Source organism: Achroia grisella, unplaced genomic scaffold (genome assembly GCF_030625045.1).
Source record: "Achroia grisella isolate CSIRO2021 unplaced genomic scaffold, CSIRO_AGI_Agris_v1 utg2716, whole genome shotgun sequence".
Lineage (NCBI taxonomy): Eukaryota > Metazoa > Arthropoda > Insecta > Lepidoptera > Pyralidae > Achroia > Achroia grisella.
Window position 1 is genome coordinate 761,471 of NW_026712761.1, and position 15,502 is coordinate 776,972.

The window sequence follows — 15,502 nt, forward strand, 5'->3', positions numbered from 1 at the left end:
ATGATGAACGAATGAATGAATGATGAATGAATGATGAATAAATGATGAATGAATGATGAATTAATGATGAATAAATGATGAATGAATTATGAATGAATGATGAATGAATGATGAATGATGAATGAATGATGAATGATGAATGAATGATGAATGAATGATGAATGAATGATGAATGAATGATGAATGAATGATGAATGAATGATGAATGAATGATGAATGAATGATGAATGAATGATGAATGAATGATGAATGAATGATGAATGAATGATGAATGATGAATGAATGATGAATGATGAATGAATGATGAATGAATGATGAATGAATGATGAATGATGAATGATGAATGATGAATGATGAATGATGAATGATGAATGATGAATGATGAATGATGAATGATGAATGATGAATGATGAATGATGAATGATGAATGATGAATGATGAATGATGAATGTTGAATGATGAATGAATGATGAATGATGAATGATGAATGATACAGAAAACTTGAATTTAGAAAGCAATTTTTTACATCATTGATGAATAGAACAAATAATAAAGGTCCAAGGATAGAACCTTGTGGAACCCCAGATGATACATTGACTATATCTGACTTAAAACCATTGACGACTACTGTCTGTGTTCTGCCTGATATATAAGATGAGAACCATCTCAGCAGGTCACCTCGAATGCCGTTATAAGCTATTTTATTGAGAAGTAGTTCATGATCTACCTTATCAAAACATTGAATGATGAATGATGAATGAATGATGAATGAATGATGAATAAATGCATGATGAATGATGAATGAATGATGAATGAATGATGAATGAATGATGAATGAATCATGAATGAATTATGAATGAATGATGAATGAATGATGAATGAATGATGAATGACGAATGAATGATGAATGAATGATGAATGAATGATGAATGATGAATGAATGATAAATGATGAATGATAAAAGAATGATTAATGAATGATTAATGAAGAATGAATGATTAATGAAGAATGAATGATTAATGAAGAATGAATGATTAATGAAGAATGAATGATTAATGAAATTAATTCGTCATTCATCATTCATCATTCATCATTCGTCATTTATCATTCGTCATTCAACATTCATCATTCATTCATCATTCATCATTCATCATTCATTCATCATTCATCATTCATTCATCATTCATTCATCATTCATTCATCATTCATTCATCATTCATTCATCATTCATTCATCATTCATTCATCATTCATTCATCATTCATTCATCATTCATTGATCATTCACTCGTCAGGCATTCATCATGCATTCATCATTCATTCATCATTCATCATTCATCATTCATCATTCATTCATCATTCATCATTCATTCATCATTCATCATTCATTCATCATTCATTCATCATTCATTCATCATTCATCATTCATTCATCATTCATCATTCATTCATCATTCATTCATCATTCATCATTTATTCATTCACCATTCATCATTCATACATCATTCATCATCCATCATTCATACATCATTCTGCATTCATCATTCATCATTCATGCATCACTCATCATTCCTCATTCATGCAACATTCATCATTCATCATTCATCATTCATCATTCATCATTCATCATTCATCATTCATCAATCATCATTCATCATTTATCATTCATCATTCATCATTCTTCATTCTTAATTCGTCATTCATTCTTCATTCATCATTCATTCTTCATTCATCATTCATCATTCATTCTTCATTCATCATTCATTAATCAAATTCATCAAAAAATGACTGAAAATGAGGAATGAATAATGGAGAATGAAGAATGAGAATAAAATTGAAGAATGAATATTGATATTGTTGATGATGATTAAAGGTTATTATACTGGTTTGCATTACAAATACTTAAAAAATAAAAAGGTTGTTAGAAATATAAAAATAATTTGTTATGGGTAGACAACCATACCATATAACACAATACATAACCATATTGTACTAAGTCTTAATCTGGTAGTTAACTACATAGTATTGGGTAGTGTGTCTAACTATTGTTCAGTTTATAACTAGATATTTGCCCCGACTTCTCACGGATGTACATGTATTTACAAATTTCATTCATATTATGTAAAGAAACCGAGAAAATCGCAGTATGACACTAATTACCCTGAATTATGGGGGATTTTACGGAATATTCGGGGGAAAATCAGATGGTGGCAACACTGGCCGACAGAATGGTGTATTTTGTTTATGTGTATCCCATCAAAAACATAAATGTGAAATGATAGCCGAGTTTAATATTATGATATATGCCTTGATTGTCTACGACAAAAGTGACGACAAAAAATTTGTCACGATGCGCTAACTGCCTGACCTCACGCTCATCTTATCGTCCTCCACTGGTGCCCCGCCAGCGTAAATATTAACAGCAGTTATTCATTTCATTCACCATTCATTCTTCGTTCATTTATCATTCATTCTTCGTTCCCATTCATTATTCATTCACCATTCATAATTCATTCATAATTCATTCATCATTCATTCATCATTCATCATTCAATTATCATTCATCATTCATTCATTATTCATTCATCAATCATCATTCATTCATCATTCATTCATCAATCATCATTCATCATTCATTTTATTTTTTAAGTATTTGTAATGCAAACCAGTATAATAACCTTTAATCATCATCATCAATATCAATATTCATTCTTCAATTTTATTCTCATTCTTCATTCTCCATTATTCATTCCTCATTTTCAGTCATTTTTTGATGAATTTGATTAATGAATGATGAATGATGAATGAAGAATGAATGATGAATGAAGAATGAATGATGAATGAAGAATGAATGATGAATGAAGAATGAATGATGAATTAAGAATGAAGAATGATGAATGATGAATGATAAATGATAAATGATGAATGACTATTGATGAATGATGAATGATGAATGATGAATGATAAATGATGAATGTTGAATGAATGATGAATGATGAGTGAATGATGAATGAATGATGAATGAATGATGACTGATGAATGAATGATGAATGAATGATGAATGAATGATGAGTGAATGATGACTGATGAATGAAGGATGAATGAATGATGAATGAATGATGAGTGAATGATGAATGAATGATGAATGAATGATGAATGAATGATGACTGATGAATGAATGATGAATGAATGATGAATGAATGATGAATGAACGATGACTGATGAATGATTGATGAATGAATGATGAATGAATGAATGATGAATGAATGATGAATGAATGATGATTGATGAATGAATGATGAATGAATGATGATTGATGAATGAATGATGAATGATGAATTATGAATGATGAATGATGAATGATGATTGATGAATGAATGATGAATGAATGATGAATGATAATTGAATGATGAATGAATTGAATTGAATATGTTTTTGATGGGATACACATAAACAAAATACACCATTCTGTCGGCCAGTGTTGCCACCATCTGATTTTCCCCCGAATATTCCGTAAAATCCCCCATAATTCAGGGTAATTAGTGTCATACTGCGATTTTCTCGGTTTCTTTACATAATATGAATGAAATTTGTAAATACATGTACATCCGTGAGAAGTCGGGGCAAATATCTAGTTATAAACTGAACAATAGTTAGACACACTACCCAATACTATGTAGTTAACTACCAGATTAAGACTTAGTACAATATGGTTATGTATTGTGTTATATGGTATGGTTGTCTACCCATAACAAATTATTTTTATATTTCTAACAACCTTTTTATTTTTTAAGTATTTGTAATGCAAACCAGTATAATAACCTTTAATCATCATCAACAATATCAATATTCATTCTTCATTTTCAGTCGTCGCGGTGAGCCGCATGCTCGTTTGTCCCCTGTGTTATAAAAAAAAAATATAAAAATTCATTAATGAATGATGAATGAAGAATGAATGATGAATGATGAATGAAGAATGAATGATGAATGAAGAATGAATGACGAATTAAGAATGAAGAATGATGAATGATGAATGATAAATGATGAATGATGATTGATGAATGATGAATGATGAATGATGAATGATGAATGATGAATGATGAATGATGAATGATGAATGTTGCATGAATGAGGAATGATGAGTGATGCATGAATGATGAATGATGAATGCAGAATGATGTATGAATGATGGATGATGAATGATGTATGAATGATGAATGGTGAATGAATGAATGATGAATGATGAATGAATGATGAATGAATGATGAATGATGAATGAATGATGAATGATGAATGAATGATGAATGAATGATGAATGATGAATGAATGATGAATGATGAATGATGAATGATGAATGAATGATGAATGAATGATGCATGACGAATGATGAATGATGAATGAATGATGAATTAATGATAAATGAATGATGATTGAATGATGACTGAATGAATGATAAATGAATGAATGACGAATGAATGAATGATAAATGAATGATGATTGAATGATGAATGAATGAATGACGAATGAATGAATGCTGATGAATTATGAAAGAATAATGAATGGTGAATGAATAATGAATGGGAACGAAGAATGAATGATAAATGAACGAAGAATGAATGGTGAATGAAATGAATAACTGCTGTTAATATTTACGCTGGCGGGGCACCAGTGGAGGACGATAAGATGAGCGTGAGGTCAGGCAGTTAGCGCATCGTGACATATTCACCAAGAAATTATCACGATGGTTTCCAGAGGGAACCGCGTGGAGGTCAACCTGATATGGTACATTACTAGCAAGATCATCAGTCCACATTACTAACAGTCTGCTTTTTTACTGGAATAATAGTGTTTGTTACATAAATTTTGTTGTTGACAAAAGGTACAAGGTAGTCTTTGTAAATAGTTGTTTGTGTGGGTGCCTCGGTCTCACCTACTTTGTGTAGGGGAGAGTGGGGTAAGATAGGGTACTCCTCTTACAGAGAAAAACTAGTGAAAATAAAATCTATGTTGATATATATTATGTAATTGATGTCAAGCAGTGCATACGTAGTTCTTTTTATTTGTATTTTCTTTGTAACTTATTCCAATGACAATAAATAAAACAATGAAGAATGAATGATGAATGAATGATGACTGAAGAATGAATGATGAAGGAAGGTTGAATGATAAATGAGAATAAAAAATGACTGAAAATGAAGAATGAATATTGATATTGATGATGATGATGATTAAAGGTTATTATACTGGTTTGCATTACAAATACTTAAAAAATAGATGGTACAATATATAAAATTCAAAACTACTCCTCGGTGCATAGTCGACCGTACTGACTATAAGCGGGTTCGGGTGGGATTGGGCAGAGTCGAAATAGCGTCGAGACGCTTCCTTCATAACTCTGCTTGATGGAGGGCAGATTTAGATCACGGTGGAGATCCGCGCTACGAACGAACCACGACGCACCAGTGGCTAGACGCAAAAACCTATTCTATATGATTTGCAATCTATTGATTAGATAGTAGGGTATGTGGGCGAATACGGGACTGGCGTATGTCATGATGGGACGGATACAAGCCTTGAATTGAATGATGAATGATGAATGGATGATGAATGAATGATGAATGAATGATGAATGAATGATGATCCACATTCATTCATCCATAATAACCTTTAATCGTCATCATCATCAATATCAATATTCATTCTTCATTTTCAGTCATTTTTTATTCTCATTTATCATTCAACCTTCATTCATCATTCATTCATAATTCATGTATGATGAATGAATGACATAAATTTTACCTCTGGAGGTAAATTTTACCCAAAAGCTGGTACGTAAGTCTCTTTTCTCCCTTGACATCCACAAGTCGAGTGGGCACTTGAGTTGGCTCCGATACTAACGCGTCTTTTCCGGTACTGCTACTCTACAGGTGTAGTCCCGAAACTTTGGAAGACGGCTTTGGTTCATCCGATTCCTAAGAAGGGAGATCGCTCAGATCCAGCTAACTATAGGCCCATAGCCATCACCTCCTTATTCTCAAAGACAATGGAGTCGATTGTCAACCGTCAACTCACCATTCATTATTCATTCATTCTTCATTCATCATAAATTAATAATTTATTCATCATTCATTCATCATTCATCATTCATCATTCATTCACCATTCATCACCCGTCACGCATCATTCATCATTCATCACACATCATTCATCATTCATCATTTATCATTCGTCATTCGTCATTCGTCATTCGTCATTCGTCATTCGTCATTCGTCATTCGTCATTCGTCATTCGTCATTCGTCATTCGTCATTCGTCATTCGTCATTCGTCATTCGTCATTCATCATTCATCATTCATCATTCATCATTCATCATTCATCATTCATCATTCATCATTCATCACTCATTCATCATTCATCATTCATTCATCGTACATAATTCATTCAACATTCATTCATCATTCATTCATATGATGTATGAACATTAATGATGAATGAATGATGAATGAATGATGAATGAATGATGAATGAATGATGAATGAATGATGAATGAATGATGAATGAATGATGAATGAATGATGAATGAATGATGAATGAATTATGAATGCATTATGAATGAATGATGAATGAATGATGAATGAATGATGAATGAATGATGAATGAATGATGAATGAATGATGAATGAATGATGAATGAATGAATGATGAATGAATGATGAATGAATGAATGATGAATGAATGATGAATGAATGATGAATGAATGATGAATGAATGATGAATGAATGATGACTGGTGAATTAATGATGAATGAATGATGAATGAATGATGACTGGTGAATTAATGATGAATGAATGATGAATGAATGATGAATGAATGATGACTGAATGATGACTGATGAATGATTGATGAATGAATGATGATTGATGAATGAATGATGATTGATGAATGATTGATGAATGAATGAATAATGAATGATGAATGATGAATGAATGATGAATGAATGATGAATGATGAGTGATGAATGAATGATGAATGAATGATGAATGAATTATGAATGATGAATGATGAATGAATTATGAATGAATTATGAATGAATTCTGAATGGTGAATGAACGAAGAATGAATGGTGAATGAAATGAATAACTGCTGTTAATATTTACGCTGGCGGGGCACCAGTGGAGGACGATAAGATGAGCGTGAGGTCAGGCAGTTAGCGCATCGTGACAAATTCACCAAGAAATTATCACGATGGTTTCCAGAGGGAACCGCGTGGAGGTCAACCTGATATGGTACATTACTAGCAAGATCATCAGTCCACATTACTAACAGTCTGCTTTTTTACTGGAATAATAGTGTTTGTTACATAAATTTTGTTGTTGACAAAAGGTACAAGGTAGTCTTTGTAAATAGTTGTTTGTGTGGGTGCCTCGGTCTCACCTACTTTGTGTAGGGGAGAGTGGGGTAAGATAGGGTACTCCTCTTACAGAGAAAAACTAGTGAAAATAAAATCTATGTTGATATATATATTATGTAATTGATGTCAAGCAGTGCCTACGTAGTTCTTTTTATTTGTATTTTCTTTGTAACTTATTCCAATGACAATAAATAAAACAATGAAGAATGAATGATGAATGAATGATGACTGAAGAATGAATGATGAAGGAAGGTTGAATGATAAATGAGAATAAAAAATGACTGAAAATGAAGAATGAATATTGATATTGATGATGATGATGATTAAAGGTTATTATACTGGTTTGCATTACAAATACTTAAAAAATAGATGGTACAATATATAAAATTCAAAACTACTCCTCGGTGCATAGTCGACCGTACTGACTATAAGCGGGTTCGGGTGGGATTGGGCAGAGTCGAAATAGCGTCGAGACGCTTCCTTCATAACTCTGCTTGATGGAGGGCAGATTTAGATCACGGTGGAGATCCGCGCTACGAACGAACCACGACGCACCAGTGGCTAGACGCAAAAACCTATTCTATATGATTTGCAATCTATTGATTAGATAGTAGGGTATGTGGGCGAATACGGGACTGGCGTATGTCATGATGGGACGGATACAAGCCTTGAATTGAATGATGAATGATGAATGGATGATGAATGAATGATGAATGAATGATGAATGAATGGTGAATGAATGATGAATGAATGATGAATGAATGATGAATGAATGACGAATGAATGATGAATGAATGATGAATGAATGAGGAATGAATGATGAATGAATGATGAATGAATGATGAATGAATGATGAATGAATGATGAATGAATGATGGATGATGAATGATGAATGATGAATGAATGATGATTGAAAGATGAATGAATTATGATTGAAAGATGAATGAATTATGAATGAATAATGAATGGTGAATGAATAATGAATGGGAACGAAGAATGTATGATAAATGAACGAAGAATGAATGGTGAATGAAATGAATAAATGCTGTTAATATTTACGCTGGCGGGGCACCAGTGGAGGACGATAAGATGAGCGTGAGGTCAGGCCAGTTAGCGCATCGTGACAAATTCACCAAGAAATTATCACGATGGTTTCCAGAGGGAACCGTGTGGAGGTCAACCTGATATGGTACATTACTAGAAAGATCATCAGTCCACATTACTAACAGTCTGCTTTTTTACTGGAATAATAGTGTTTGTTACATAAATTTTGTTGTTGACAAAAGGTACAAGGTAGTCTTTGTAAATAGTTGTTTGTGTGGGTGCCTCGGTCTCACCTACTTTGTGTAGGGGAGAGTGGGGTAAGATGGGGTACTCCTCTTACAGAGAAAAACTAGTGAAAATAAAATCTATGTTGATATATATTATGTAATTGATGTCAAGCAGTGCATACGTAGTTCTTTTTATTTGTATTTTCTTTGTAACTTATTCCAATGACAATAAATAAAACAAAAAGGTGGACCGACAATCTGGTAAAGATCGCTGGAAGGCATTGGATGCGAGCAGCGCAGGACCGATCGTCGTGGAAATCTTTGGGGGAGGTCTATGTCCAGCAGTGGACGTCTTCCGGGCTGCGATGATGATGATTATGAGTAAATAAAACAACATAAATATTTATAAAATAACATATATATAAAATAAATATTTATTAAATTGTCAGTAGAGCTATTCTGTAAGCATCACTTACGAATTCGAAAGCGGAATCCGAGATCGATTCGAGAGCGGATCCGTGAGCTCATGCATTGGTGTTTTGTAAAACTCGATAGCGACTGCCGTGTCACTTGTTCGAGAGTGGTACGGAGGTAAAACAGGAACTAGTGATTGTTTTAGTAATATTGGCAAACTCGATAGCTTAATAGGAACTTTGTATTTGGCAAGTGATACGAGTTGATAAAACACTTACAGAATACCAATAGAGGCGCGCGCCCGGTTAATTGTGCGATATGGTGTTTTGGGGATCGTCGTCTTCGCCGGCGAGGACGGTGTCGTGTGTGTGTGTAAAATTGTGGTCGGGGTGGAATAGGTGGGCCCGTGGGAAGGTTTACTGCCGTTATGTAGTCGTTGGGACCAATGAGAACGTGCCTCGGGCGATGTCAGATATTACTCTTCGGTGCATAGTCGACCGTACTGACTATAAGCGGGTTCGGGTGAGATTGGGCAGAGTCGAAATAGCGTCGAGACGCTTCCTTTATAACTCTGCTTGATGGAGGGCAGATTTAGATCGCGGTGGAGATCCACGCTACGAACGAACCACGACGCACCAATGACTCGACGCAAAAACCTATTCTGTATGATTTGCAATCTATTGATTAGATAGTAGGGTATGTGGGCGAATACGGGACTGGCGTATGTCATGATGGGACGGATACAAGCCTTGTATAATGTCAGCTTGTTGCGAAGCGACATTTTACTGTGCTTGTTGATAGAGGGATAGTGTGATGATAGGAGCGGTGGTGAGAGTAAACACACACAGTAGGGTGTAACTTGTATATTTAACTGTTACATCTTGAATACTCTAGCTTAGACTAATTACATAAACTATATATATGAGGTACTGCGTGACCTACGTGTCGTTATACAAAACGTACACTCGCACAATCTTTTACTGAACGTGCTGATTTGCATCACTATACCACACCTCCCCTGAAAAGTAGGGTGTCTATGGTGAGGGTGTCCCCTCCCTCTAAAAGTTTAACATTACAAGGACAATTTTATTATTTAAACATACAAAAAGACAAAAAAAAAACAGCACTAAGGATTAATTTAATTCAACAATTTCTCAAGGTATATCATACCTGAGTACAAATAAATTACAAACTGTTAAAATTACATTGTATTGTTAATACATATTTGTCATCATCTAACAAATCTTGTTTTCTACTAAACAAGTAGTAACCAAAAATTAAAATTAGGCCTTTTACTCTATAACAATTTTAAGAAATTTTATGCTTTACATTATTGGCCAATGTGACAATGCTCACTTCATTATCTGTACTTATTGACTTACTATACTTATCTATACATTTTACAGTATACCTACATAATCGTAAAAACTCATCATACTTCTGTATATACCGACAGAACTTATTAACTTGAGACTTATTGTACATATTTTTAATAATTATAACTTCCATAATATTATGATCCTTGCATATCTCTACAAGTTCTCTTAATGATTCATCTACGCCCACCTTTGTTAATAGAGACGTTTGATTTAAATATATTATAGATCCGGATAGAACTACATTGCACGCATTATCATGCATATTATGCATACCTAACACTTTTCGTAATGTCTCCTTATTACAAATATTTAATTTCACACGAAACTGTGATTTTGTAGTAATTCCTACCATCTTTGATAGACTAGATTTTACTTTAACTTGAGAACATTTATTAACTTTCTTAACTGGACCTTGCTTAATAACGCCTGAACAGCATGAATTTAATTTTTTTAACTCATCGGACGTTACAATTATTTTCGATAATTTGTCCGCTGTTCTATTTTTCAAACAATTTACATTTTTCTTCATATAGTCAGTTTTCCTTTTATTAGGAAAAGTATCATATTTTATACCATTTTCTCTTTTTTGAAAAGGTATACGAACCCTATCAAGAGATCCGTGGGGCTTTACACTTAAATAGCCCAATTCAAAATTTATAATACCTTTAAATTGTATTAAAAAATCTTCTCCTAATATACCATGGGAACTGCACTGTAATTCTTTAAATACATAAAACTTTTGTCTAAATTGCAGTTTCTGAAATTCAAGATTCAGGTAAACAAATCCCATTGCCTCTAGATTACCACAAACGCCTTTTATTATAGAGTTATCTTTATGAATCTTAATTGAAGGCAAATTTTTTAACCAATCGTACTTTAAAACTGACATTGATGCTCCTGAGTCTGCTATCAAAAATATATCATTATTAAAGCAATTAAATTTAACTACATTATTTGTGTTAAAAGCTAAAATTTCGGTATTCTTATTTCCATGAACAAAATCTAACGATGTCTTTCTATCGCTATTCCTACTATCAGCTGACGCTTTGACGTAATTCATATGCTTACTATAACAAACTGCGCGACCTTCTTTACTATGCATTATTGTATTATGCTGACTTCGCGACTTAGTATTATTACGCTTCGCTTGACATTGATTTGTTCTGCGATCAAATTCTCGTGCGTCATAATTTATTTTATTTATTAAACACGTTTGGAAGTTCTTAGGAATGAATTCCTCCTCTTCTATTGCTGTTTTGACAGCTTCTTGTAAATTTGATATTTTTCGACATATTATATACATTGTCAACCTACTATCGTTTAGCCCGTATGCAAATTGCCTAATTGCAATATTCTCATTTATGGGCAATAGAATATCATACGCGGTGTTCAAACCCCCCGCTTGGGCAATTGTTAATTCAACAAACAACCTTTCAATTTCATCCCCAAACTCTAAAATTGTTCTATTACCCTGCCTACATTTTTGTAGTTGCGTTAAAATGAATGTATACGATTTACTTGGTAATAGAATTTTTCTTATATCCTCCGTTAAATTATTAATATTATCGTAGTTTGATTTTAATTTTAATTTGGCACAACCAGAAAGTCTCGTCTTTAATATAAAATTTATTAGTAAGGGGTGGTCATCAGGCCTGAGGATAGTTTTGTAAAATTCAATGCCGTCTAAAAGGCTTTTTATAATTTCCTCATCCCGATTCACTATAGGTAATAGTAATAAAGCTGCTTTTAAATCGAATGCGGCCATTTTTAAAATATACAGACTAATATAAAATTCTTTCAAAAAGTGTGTAAGTGGCCTGTCACAGTTTGCCTACTTCCTGTTCAAAATAAGTAACTTAAATTTAAATACACAATCAAATATTATATACCACTTAATATGTCCCGAAATTATATTTTCACTGCACCAAACACGTATAAAAATGTCTTCAGAAATGACACTAATCACGGCACAATAATCACTACAACATTTGTAGACCGCTAGCACCCTTTTATTCAATCTTTATACTTCCATCTATGGATGCTTCAATCAACTTTAGGCACAGGTATGCGGTGAACCTCAATTTGAGGATATTGGACACCGATTGCCTAGGAACATTAATTTCCACCGTACAATATATTGAGGATAAATAATTTATACACCTTTGCTGCCCGAAGATCTTCAGAGTATAGTCTGATCTTGATCCATTTATGCAGCTTCTCTGTCACGGTCGCCATGTGATGATAGGAGCGGTGGTGAGAGTAAACACACACAGTAGGGTGTAACTTGTATATTTAACTGTTACATCTTGAATACTCTAGCTTAGACTAATTACATAAACTATATATATGAGGTACTGCGTGACCTACGTGTCGTTATACAAAACGTACACTCGCACAATCTTTTACTGGACGTGCTGATTTGCATCACTATACCACAATAGAGTTGCCCTAGTATGAAGGCGGCTCGGTCGCGGACACTTAGCTTAATGTGAGGTCCCCGAGCGCCCGGGCGCTCCACACCGGCGCCCCCGGTCGCCCCTCCGATCGATCCCCCGTCCAATTCAACGGGGATCGATGTTATGACGGCCTGAGCCGAGGTTCGAACCCCTAGCGGTGCCCTTAGACTAAAGTCGTATCAGTCACGCGGGAGTTGGCTTTCAGCCGCTCCACAAGTCCTTCCGCGGGTTTGGAGTGCCATCTGCACTCGCCCCCTATCATCCGGTGAAGCTGTAAAGGCCAGCTGCAGCCAACAGCATTAGAGTAGTCCGAAAACAAAATCGCGCAGGCAGTTGGCGCATAACTGTTTTTCACGAATTATGTGTGCAGCTACATATATTTATACATATACATTTTTTTTTGAGGGTTGATAATGGAATGGTGCACCCGCCTGCGCTAACGGTTTACGCTGGCGGGGCACCAGTGGAGGATGATAGGATAAGCATGAGGTCAGGTCAGTTAGCACATCGTGACAAATTCACCAGGAATTTAACACGATGGTTTCCAGGGGTAACCGCGTGGAGGTCGACCTGACATGGTACATTGCTAGCAATGGAGTTATCAATCCACATTACTAACAATCCCTTTCCTCCCTATATATACATTAGGTTTATATAAATAAAGATTACTTATTTATATATATATAATTATTTAATAACCATGCTGCTTTGCTATTACGTGTACCATCAGATCCCAAACAGCGCGCTCCTTTAACACCACACTCACTCTGTCGAATATTGCAGAGAATGATACATTTGTTGACTTCAAATCTGCATTCGTTATGTTCACGCACACAAAATTCACCATTTTACCGGGAGATTTCTGTAACGTATAGGTACATATTATAAAATCTATAAATTAATCAAATTTTAACGGCCTCGGTGGTCTAGCGGTTTAGCACACCGCTTTCCTTCTCATGGTCGCGGATTCGATTCCTCGGACGGTACTAACATTTTTTAAAATCATTATTACTTTTTTTTCTAAATACATACATAATATAAATAGAAAACGACAAGTCCAATATAAACAATCATATTCTTGAATACAAATGTTTGTACCGTACGAGGAATCGAATCCGCGACCATCAGAAGGAAAGCGTAGCACACCGCTTGCATTCACACTAATATTGTAAAAACAAAAGTCTGTCTGTTACCTTTTCCAGGCTGAACAGATTTTAATGAAATTTAGCGTTTTTTTATTTCACATAAAAAGCTTTATTTCGCATCGCATTCAGGGGATTGTTAGTAATGTGGACTAATGATCTCATTGCTAGCAATGTACCATGATAAGATCAGGTTGACCTCCACGCGGTTGGCCTTGGAACCCATCGTAATAAATTAGTGAATTTATCACGATCTGCTAACTGATCTGACCTCATGCTCATCTTGTCATCCTCCATTAAACCCGCCAGCGTAAACTGTTAGCGCAGGCGGGAGGATCATTCCATTGTCATCCATAAAAAAAAACATGGTTACATGTTTTTTTTTGTGGATGACAATGGAATGGTGTGTAAACAACACACCGGTAACAAACCTACCTGAACTGACCTTACCTTCAAATGAACCGTTAAAGAATCCGATCCCTTAGGTAAGGGGTAGATTTTATTGTGAAATACTTTTGAATAATTCCAAGTTGGATCCCCTGTGAAATAACATCATATCACGTTATCAACATAACATATATATCACGTCCTGATAATGATAACAATGACGCTAGGACGTTAATATAAAGACAACAAATCTTTTGTACAAAATAAAAAAAAGTGCGGTTAAAACAAAATTACGAGGTAGGACAAAACAACAAAAAATAGTAGAGAATTTCCACCGTTTTAAAATTCGGTTAATGAACTAATTGTCAACAATAAATGAGTGATTACATAATTGTATTCATCATTATCTCAGCCCGGAAGACCTCCACTGCTGGATATAGGCCTCCCCCAAAGATCTCCACGACGATCGGTCCTGCTCTGCTCGCATCCAGTGCCTTCCAGCGATCTTGACCAGATCGTCGGTCCTTCCTGGAGGCCTTCCCACGTTGCGTCTTCAGTCCGTGGTCGCCATTCGAGGACTTTATTGCCCCAACGGCCATCTGTCCTACGAGCTATGTGCCCTGCCCATTGCCACTTCAGAGTCACATTTCTTCGGGCTATGTCGGTCACTCTGGTTCTTCTGCGGATCTCATTTCTGATTCGATCACGCAGAGAAACTCCAAGCATAGCCCTCTCCATTACCCTCTGAGTGACTGTGCATTTATATTATAAAACATAATATTTTCTATATGAAATTAAACTTACGCACGAATTGCATTAGCTCAAAAGCAATATATTTTTGGAAAATAGACATTAACCCTGACAAAAAGTTAAAGTAGATTTTCTAATAATTTCGTTTTTAATTAAATTATTTCTTTACCAAACTTACCAAATTGGTAGTCACAGTTAAATTTCTCAGCAAAATTACTAAAAACAAATGTTACTACAATGAAAAATAAATATAATAACATATTGGGGCTTTAGAAGAACGCCAATTTGACCAATACT

The 15,502-nt window shown here is 34.6% G+C and overlaps 1 protein-coding gene across 1 annotated transcript; it reads right to left on the bottom strand.

Annotated features, from left to right (window-relative positions):
• Nucleotides 1-13,617: 13,617 nt before the first annotated feature.
• LOC131843039 (uncharacterized) lies at nt 13,618-15,465 on the bottom strand. Its single transcript, XM_059191629.1, has 3 exons — nt 15,384-15,465; nt 14,519-14,607; nt 13,618-13,788 (listed from the first exon to the last, which is right to left on the bottom strand). Exons 1-3 carry the CDS (start codon nt 15,463-15,465, stop codon nt 13,618-13,620), a joined length of 342 nt encoding a protein of 113 aa, XP_059047612.1.
• Nucleotides 15,466-15,502: the final 37 nt, after the last annotated feature.

Excerpts from the sequence above, each read along its gene's own strand:
- LOC131843039 (XM_059191629.1), bottom strand. The coding sequence starts at position 15,465 with ATGTTATTATATTTATTTTTCATTGTAGTAACATTTGTTTTTAGTAAT. Across the intron at positions 14,608-15,383 it reads TAACTGTGACTACCAATTTG|GGGATCCAACTTGGAATTAT; the intron begins GTAAGTTTGGTA and ends GTTATTTCACAG. Across the intron at positions 13,789-14,518 it reads CTTTAACGGTTCATTTGAAG|AAATCTCCCGGTAAAATGGT; the intron begins GTAAGGTCAGTT and ends TATACGTTACAG.